General features: G+C 40.4%; 1 protein-coding gene across 1 annotated transcript in view; it reads right to left on the bottom strand.

Moving 5' to 3' along the window:
- Nucleotides 1-251: 251 nt before the first annotated feature.
- Nucleotides 252-9,821, bottom strand: part of LOC146863565 (phospholipase A2 inhibitor and Ly6/PLAUR domain-containing protein-like) — a 257,339-nt gene continuing 247,769 nt past the window's right edge. Inside the window, exon 4 of the mRNA XM_085643188.1 lies at nt 252-424. Coding sequence (XP_085499314.1) covers nt 252-424 — 173 coding nt within the window. The remainder of the gene's footprint in view (nt 425-9,821) is intronic.

Here is a 9,821-nt window from a genome sequence, read left to right as displayed (position 1 = left end):
AATTCCACTTAGAGGACAAAAACTGCACTCCTTGAGAGGACCTTGGCCCTAAATGAAGATAGTCTGGTTAGATATCAGGTAGTGTTTGGCCACTGGGACATGATTTATATCACGTTCTTAGTAGAATGATGCACTCTGAGAGTATTCAGTTGGATTCTATGTGCTACAGTTAATTAGCGGGAACAACATTTATTTTGAGAAAAATGCTTGGAAAACAAGTAGTGTGCTGTAGTGGAAAATAGAACTCCAAACTACAAAAATCTGTATATCTCACCAGGCCTAGGAGTATTTCCATAGCAGGTGACACAGGCGTTCTGCATCCCAGAGCACTGAATTTTTTCATTTGCTGTGCAATCGTCTGTGGATTGGTCATTAAGGCAATCATCGCATTTATATCCATTGGAAGTCTTGTCTACAGCAGGCACTGAAACAACCCAAAACAGGAATTGAGAAGACAAGCTATGGTTATGAAAAGGATGCTAAGTCATGGGTAAATTCCCCCATCCTCACAACAATATCTTTAAACATCCCACTCTGTAAAATTAATGTAAGATCAACTCTTGGGGCCCAATATTTTCAAATTCACGATTGCTCATAAAAAGTACCAGAATCCTTTAAGTCTTGCGGAATTTCGTGTGCTTTGGGAAACTTACTAGACATGATACATTATATTTTCCAAATCTGTGAGTTGTGATGCCAACAATACATTCACACACATATGAACCGTGGAACAGAATGCAATGTACCATTGAGTTTTAAGTGAAAAGAGTCTTTGCAATGTGTTAAGTATCTTTATACACGTCAATTGGCACATGTTCAATGCCACAGCAGACAGAGAAATTTAAGGCATGGGCAAAGTAAGCTCTCCAGCTTGGGTAGCAGACCATAACAGGCATCATTGAGGACACACAGTAATAGACTTGATTCCAACTACAAAAAACAATGATGCTACCAGGAAGTGTGTCAATTGTTTCTGAATCATCACCTTCATGTTGACAACTATCATACTATGAGCAGATGTATGGCTGGCAGGAACCACAACAACTCCATCTGACCTTTAGTGAGACTAACCTTGTGTTGAGAAGGACAAAGCGGTAACAGGAAGTGCAGCTGGCACTTCCTCTTCCTCTTCCTCTCTAGCCTCCCTTACAAGGTAGCCGCTGAAGCCTTAGATGCCTTCACTGAGCTGCCCAAAAACAGTTAGAAGCTGGTGAGAGGAGCTTTTAGATCCAGGAGATTCCCCTTCTTTAGACTCACCCTGAGAATTATCACCAGACAACAAGATCACTACAAGCAACCAGAACAAAAAACAACCTGTAGCAGAAAGAGAGAGTGTCTACACACATGGACTGCCTAATCCTGTATTTGAAGCCCCAATCGAAAAATACTATTTCATCATTTTATTGCTCACTACCTCTATTCAGAAGCAGGAAAGTTTATTTCTGTGGGTGACAGGTTTTTCATTCTTAGGTTTATGACAAAATCCCTGGGGAAGGTTAATATAGACATACTGTGCAACACCCACTCTGGTCATTTTCAAACTAACCTGGCCATAAATGCCTTTGTCATGAACATATTCTGGCCTTAACCTTTCATTTTTTGCATACATGTTGACCCGTATTTAGTTCGAGAACTAAGTAGGAACCTTGAAGTTCTAAAATTAGGATAGCCGGGGAACTATTGAAGGTTCACTGTGATTGTGTTAATGTTTTGATTTTTTAGATGCCTGTGAAGATGGGCATCACTAGAGTAGAGCAAGTGCAGAGAGAAGCCATTCATATAGTGCCTTTACTGGGGCCATGGGTTTCCAGGGCCCAGTTATTGGAACTGGTAGAAGAGCAGACCCATACTCTAAAGGCAAGAGACCATACAAAATATTTTCAGGAGAAGCCAAAGGATCCAAACAAGTCATTTTGCCCACTTAGTAGCCATACAAGGAGTCTTTCCCCGGAGAAAAATACTAACTACATAAAACTACATTCATAAAGTTTATAAATCATACACTCATACGTCCTTTGTTCCTATTATAACCTCCTTAAACAATCAATCCACAGCTATTACCTGCTATTAGTCTTTCCCTTTTATTGACATCGGCAGAATTTTCACAAATGTCCTGATAATCTGATAATGCATTGCTTGATAGAGTGACCAAGATGCACAATCTGCTTCTTGGAACTAATAGTTAATGTGTCAAGCAATGAACAGGTGAAGAGTATACTATTTTCTGTTGTGGCATATAGAGCTTCAAAATGTGGCAAAGCACTTTAGTTTCTATCAGAATTATTAAAATGCCCTTTTAGGAGGGCATAGTTGGAGTGGTGTTGGATATAGCAGTCCTATGTGTGTAAAGTTCTGAATTTTTTTTTCATTGTTGGTATGAAAAGCGTTTCAAAAACATATTCTGATTTGCTGAGAGTAGCTGCAGCCAAGCATCTACTTGCCAATTTGTTGAATGAAGTAATATTGATATGAAAAGCCAAGCGGATATGATAGATAAGTCTCCATATTTGAGGATGCATTAACTTTGAAAAGTTGGTTAACTGGACAAAAGTGGAGGCAGGTTTGCTAGATTGTGTTTTTTGATGGGAGGTACAGTCAGTGGTTCAGCCACCCTTGAGCTGTAATTGCAGCTCTTGCTTGGTAATATATGAGATGATTTTGATGACGAAAGCCTATTCTCATGGACTGTTCAGAGAGCTATGGATGAGACTTTAAAGGCTATTGCAAGCCAGTTTCCTGAAATGAGACCCAATGTGCCGCGGCTCTACAGCAAGAGATTAAGAAGCTGATTGAAAGACACTGTTTGGATTTACTGCAGTTTCCAAAGTATTCAAAGGGAAGCATCAATTTATAACCAATAGGCATGGTCACTGTGGGAGATTGCCAGTGATCTGTCTGCTTGGGCTTTTTGAGAAAACCTATGGTAAATAACAATTCCTCAACATTTAAAAGCTTTGTATGGTCACTTTATGGCATCTAAGCTCTTCATTTGATCTGAGTGGGGTGGTGGCCGTAAAAGTTCCTGAGGACAAATGTTTGACTGGTGGCCTCTGATATGGTTACCACATGCTGGAATCTCCATTTTTGGAGATGTTGAACTTGGGATATTTCGCATAATTTCAGTGACCAATTGTTCACAGACTCAGCCCTAATGTTTTGGAATCACTGACAAATGCAAATGAGCTTTAGAGCATTAGAATGATGTGTGCATCTTTAGCATCATTACAGCAGGTGGGATTAACAGTGGTACTCACAAAGGGCAGTGCCACCCGTGGGAAAGCTACACATGTAACTTTACTCTCACTCTTTAGAGTGACTTTCCTACTTTTGGCTATTCACTTTTAACACGTGTACACAGTGGGAAGAGGCAATCTTATCAGAATAAATGAATGCAACCAAAAAAGGAGCAGTAGTGAGCCCACCCCTTCAAATGGGAAACCAGTGACACTGGAACACTCTCTCACAGACAATAATGGAGGCAGGGCCTTAAAATAGAACTATATCTACATTAAAGGTTTTGTTAAGTGGTGTGTTGGAGAATATTGTGGAGAATAGTGTTGTACAGTGTAAGGTTATACAGTGTTGTGTTGTATAGTCGAATACAGTGAAGTGTAGTAGAATGGAGTGCTGTAGCATTCAGTGGAGTCACGGTAATACAGTGAGTGGCATGGTGTGCTGTATAGTGTTGTAGAGTGAAGGGTCATGTTGTACTATGTAGTTGAGTGTCATACAGTGGAGTGTTGGTGACTGCAGTGTTGTGGAGTCGTGTGGCATGGAGTGCTATCGAGTATACTGTTATACAGTGACATAGAGTGGTGAAGAGTGGTGCAAAATGTAGTGGCATAGAGTAGAGTATTGTGCATTAAAGTGTCATACAGTTTAGTGTTGTAGAGTGCAGTATCGCCCAGTTGAGTGTGCGACATTCCACTCAACTGTGTATTGTCATACTGTGGAGTGTTATGAAATAGCGTGTCTTACAGTGGACTATGATAAAGTGTTGCACAGTGGAGCAGAGTAACATAGAGAGGAGGGGTGTGTCACATAGTGGAGTGGCGTGTTGTAGAGCATAGCGGAGTGGCATGTGGTACAGTTTCATAAAATGTAGCACAGTGGCATATAGTTAGGCTTTCCTGTTTTCAGTTTCTATTTTTGGTAAATTCTGGTGGGGTTTTTTAAGTGTTTTCCAGTGATTTCAATACCTTAAAAAAACAGTGGTTACCATTTTGCCTATTAGTGAAAGAATCAAACACAGCCAAAAAATCAAATATAATTTTGATTGTTCCTGATTCTCTACAGTTTATAAAATAATTAAACAAGGCCTAAAACATGCTTCTAAACCCTGTATCTTTAGACCAAAGACCACAAAACTGTAAAAATCAAAAGGAAGAAGAAACAATATTTTAGTGGCATCCCTAACCAACAAAAAAATGACTCTTTCACTCTCTTCTTCCTTTCTTTGAATGGCATTTAGTTTGTGGTGGTGCAGGTGTTTTTTCAGTGTTTATATGTTTTCACTGGTGAGGGCTATTTCTCTTTCAGTGGGGTTTTATCAGTTATTATAGGTTTAAACCTAAAACCGGACAGCCTACATATAGTGGATGGGCAGAGAGTGGACTAGAGTATCATATAATGGCACAGAGTGCAGTTGAGTCTTGTTAAGTGGAGGTGCATAGATTACAGTACGCTATCTTACAGTGGAGTGGTGTAGAGTGGAATGTTGAACAGTGCCTTAGAGTGGGGTAAACTATTGAACAGTAGATAAGAGTGGAGTGGAGTTCAGTTGAGTCACATAGTCTTGCGTGGAGAATAGGATGTAGCCTTGTGGCTAGAGCGGTCAACGTCGAAGCTGGGGAACCAGGTTCGAGTCTCGGCTACAACGCTCAACATCCTGTGATTCTGGGCAAATCACTTAATCTCCCCGTGCCTAAGAAAAAATGAATGTGTTCTTTTGTAAAGAAACTGGTGCCCTGTAAAGCGCTCTGATACCCAATTTATCGGGTCTAGTTCACGCTATATAAAACTTCCCAAAATAAAATTAAAAAAAATAAATGTTTGGAAAAACAGGAACAAGTTGGTTTAATTAAAGCAACGGCCGGGAGAGCATCAACAGAGTCGCGTCTGAAGATAGTCTTGATGTACAGATGTTTTGGCAAGTTCTTGAGGTACAATACAACGATTACACATTCTTGTGAAGCATGTAGCTATAGGCCTAGTCATGAACCATAAATACAACCATCTGATAAGGGGGACATAGGTGGCTCTCAACCTTGTGAGAGCTAGTGTGGCCCAGTGTGAATGTGTCAAGATGTACGGCATGGGAATGATCACAGCATGTAGTGTGCATGCTGTCTTCTGATTGGCTGAGTGTTCCTAACTACATGTGGCATCTGACTTTGTTTTATTTGGAGAACACACGCCTTTGGCCAAATTTTTTCTTTTTGGCTAATCTCCTCAGACCTGTTTGTGGTGTAGTACCGATCAGGGTTTTCCCCTACCCCACCTATCAATCGGTAGGCTTTGGTTTGGGTGGCAGGGCCTGTTTGACCACATATCTCTGACTCAGTGTTGACAGGGAGCACTGATATGAGTTTTCTATTAAGTGTACATATAAAATGCCATTCACTAATATCATATTTACCCACATTCGTATTGTTATGTGCACATTTGTCATTAGCATTGATACGTGTGCATAGAATATGGGGTATACTGACATTGCATTTACTGGTATTGAGGTTGTTATGCTTGCATATATCATGGCATGGATTGAAATTGCAATCATGAATTTTAACAATAGGATAGAGTGGAGTAAACTGTAATACAGTGGAGTGTTATGTTGTATAGTAAAGAGGCATGGAGTCAAGTGGAGTGGCCTGGTGTATTATAGACTGGACTAAAGTGTCACAGAGTGGAGTGCTGTTTGGAGTTGGAGTTGCCTGACATGCCATAGAGTGTTGGAAAGTATTGTTCATTAGAGTCACATAGAGTGGATTAGAGTGTTGAAGAGTGGTTTGCCGTATAGTACAGTATTGTAGAGTGTGGTACAGTGTAGTGGTATCGAGTGTTCTAGACCTGAATGCCACAGAATGGAGTGGCACACATTGTAGTAGAGTGGAGTTGTGTGTTGTAGAGTAGAGTGGAGTAAAGTGGGGTTGATTGGCATAGAGAGAGTTGTGAAATGTGTTTTAGAGTGGCATAGAGTGTTGTAGAGTCGCGAGAGTTGAGTGTCGTACAGTGCCACTCTGTGGAGTAGAGTGTTGTACAGTGGAGTGTAGAGGCATATAGTAAACTAGAGTGATATACACTAGCATAGAGTGCTGTAAAGTATTGTAGAGTGGACTTCTTTAGAGTAGAGTGTTAGAGAGTAGAGTGTGTAGAGCTTAGTGTCATACCTCAGGGCTAAGTGGGGTAAACAGTTTAGCCAAGTTGAATGGTGTAGCGTCTAGTCACATAAAGTGTTTTATTGTGGAGTGACATCTCATATAGTACAGTGCTGAGGAGTGGAGTACAGAGAAGTGTAATAGCATAGAGTAGATTAAAGTATCACAGATTGGAGTAGCGACTCGGACAGTCAAGTGGTATCCATGTCACAGAGTGTGGAAAACTGTTGTAGAGTGGAGTGGGGGAAAATAGTGTGGTGGTGTGTGGTACAGTGGAGTGTCATTGAGTTTTGTAAAGTGGCATACAGCGTTGTTGAATGGTGCAGCATAAAGTAGAGTAGTGGATTAGAGTTGAATAGATTGGAGTAGTGTGTTATCAAGTAGAGTGGAGTCAATTTTGGTGAAGCATCAGAAAGTGCATTACATAGTGTCATAGAGTGGAGTATACTTTGCTAGAGTGGCATAGAGTGGACTGCAGTGTGGCACTGTGACATGGGCTTGAGTACAGTGACACTCTTCTGGTTTGGGGCTTACTTTGCTGCATAAATCCTACCCACATATGCCCTGGTGGGACTCCATGTTCCAGGGTGCTCCTTCATCCAAACTCACCTCAGCTGTCACAGGGAAGGCGTGGTCATCGTTCTTATAGCACTGCCTCTTCCCTCATGGTGTGGGACGCTCTTCTGGTTTGGGGGCTCCCTGTGCCAGGGTGCACCTTCATCCAAGCGTGCTGCAGCTGACAGCGGGAGGCAAGGCCATCACACTTTTAGCTTTGACTCCCCCCTCATGGCAGGGAATACTCTCTTGGTTTTAGGGCTTACTTTGCTGCACAAATCCTGCCCGCATACATTCTGATGGGACTCCATCTCCCAGGGTGCACCTTCATCCAAACATGCCGCAGCTGACAAAGGGGGAGGCATGGCCAGCGCGCTTATAGTGCTGCCTCTCCCCTCCCTGTGTGGGAATCCTTCCTGGTTTAGGGGCTTAATTTGCAGCACAAATCCAACCAGCATACAACCTGGTGGATTACCCATTAGTCGAGGCACACATAGACAAAAGTTTAGCCGAATTAAGATGATTTCCACTGTGCATAAATGTATGTTCAAAGTCCACAACATGCTCCACAGTTTTCTTTTAATTTTATTCTTTATTGCTCCTTCTTGTCATGCACATATATGTACTAAACAGCCAACACGTGTTTCGTCCATCAGGACTTTTTTAAGGCTGTAGACAAATATATACAAATACACAATCACAAACTTAAAAAAGAACACATTAACAAAATGTAATAGTTTGAAAAAGCATTGTTTTCATAATAATCATCAACAAATGCTGGTGTCAAGACATTAACACTGTATCGCTATTTCTAAAAACAAAAATCAGGACAGGGGGGCTTGTGTCCAAAAATTGTTAAAAAGAAAATATCTCAGACAGAAATACCTTGTTACTGACTAATAGAAAACTGATTTAGGACCACCACCAAAAACCACAGTGTCTATAAAGAAGTGGATCCTATAATGTCACCAAACAGACATAATGTGCACGAAGTGACACCAAAGAACCAAACATTCCCTAATAATAATTACTCACCTACTACGTATTCAGACGGAAGTTAAGAAACTCCTTAGTCGATTGCTCAGTTATAGACAACTAAGTCCTTTGCAACTCTGTATCGATCCTTTCTTTGTGGACCAAGTAATCGCATTTCCCAATTTAATTTTAATCCTCATGATATTTCGATCAGAATCGCATTAACAAATATCACCGTGTTAGTACATTTCAATCAAAAAGGAATACGACCCCAAATCCACATTAATGTCTAGACACACCGAAGGATCGTGTCTATAAAGTCAAAAGACCAACCTACATTTGCCCCAGTACATCCTTAAAGGAATACTCCTAGTTGGGAGTCAAGATGTGTGAGAGAGAAAGGAGACGAAAGTAAAAGTGGTTAAGATTGTTAACAGCCCCAAAGTGATAACAATGTTAATTCAAAGCAGTCATTTGTACTTTCGCACATTTTCTCAATATCTTGATGTTATCATGCAGACATTTTATAGTTGTTTCATCTAATAAACTTGTCTACAAAAATGTATACAGTTCTCTATCAACGTTCAAACCCAGATCCACTGCTCTCAATCTGATCAACCATTTACTTTCTAACTGTCTTAAGTACAGGGTATGGTTGCCCCCACGATTGGATATTTTAAGGCTTTCAATTCCATGGAACATAATATTGATTTTTCCTTCCACCATATGTTGTTCGTTATAGTGCACTGCCAAAGGATAATCCAGATTCCTATTCCTAATAGCACGGACGTGTTCCTGAATACGTTCTTTTAAAGGACGTATAGTGCTGCCTACGTATATTTTGCCACAGCAGCATTCGATACAATACACCACATGCTTCGAATTACAAGTCATGAAATCATGGATTTTGTAGGTTTTAAACGTGTTATATTTGAAAGACACTAATTTGTTCTTAGCTAGATGGCAAATACTACACTGTCCACATCTGTGGAAACCGCTAGGCGGCGCTGGCATCCAGGTAATAGTAGGCAATGGTTTGAGGTAGCTATGACATAATGTGTGTTTTAATGTCTTCCCCCTACTGTGTATGATATTCGCCCTTTTGGAAATTGACCCCTTTATTGTGGTATCCATCTTAAGAATATACCAATGTTTATTGAGAATGCGAAAAAGGTCTGGAGTGGCTGCACTATATGGAACTACTAGTGCTGGCCTCCTACCCCGATCTTCCTTTTTCATTTTTTTGTTTCTGTTGAGTATTGTACGGTAAGTCAGATCGTTTTACCCGGACAAGTTTTTCTTTTGCCGAGGCCAAGATTTGTCCTGAATAGCCTCGGTTTTTGAATCTCCTTTCCCAATTTTCAAGTTCACCAAAAAAATCTTGATCTGTACTGCAGTTTCGTCTCGTTCTAATCATTTCCCCATAGGGGATTGATTTAATCTGTGTTGGAGGATGGGCACTGGTCGCATGCAAAACCAAATTGCAAGCTGTTTCCTTGCAGAACATCTTAGATCTAATCGCCTGTCCCGCTACATACAATGTAGTATCCAAATAGTTAATACTTTTAGTATCAAGTTGATACGTAAAATGTATATTAAAAGTATTATCATTCAGATAACAGATACATTCTAGTAGGCATTTCTCAGTTCCAGACCAAAATAAAAGAACATCATCTATATATATGGTCCATAGAATGATGTTCTCACTATAGTTGACTGGACATTGTCTCCAGATGTGTATCATTTCGTATAGACCCATATACAGATTTGAAAAAGAAGGCGAAAATTTTGCGCCCATTGCAACACCCCTCTTTTGTCTAAACCATTTGCCTTCATGTAGGAAAAAATTATTATCCAAGACAAAGGTTATTAGGTCCATAAGCAGAATATTATGCTTATGTGCATTGGCACTTC

Source organism: Triturus cristatus, chromosome 2_2 (genome assembly GCF_964204655.1).
Source record: "Triturus cristatus chromosome 2_2, aTriCri1.1, whole genome shotgun sequence".
NCBI classification, from domain to species: Eukaryota; Metazoa; Chordata; class Amphibia; order Caudata; family Salamandridae; genus Triturus; species Triturus cristatus.
The sequence above is the reverse complement of the archived record's forward strand: the minus strand, read 5'-3'. Positions and strand labels throughout refer to the sequence as shown.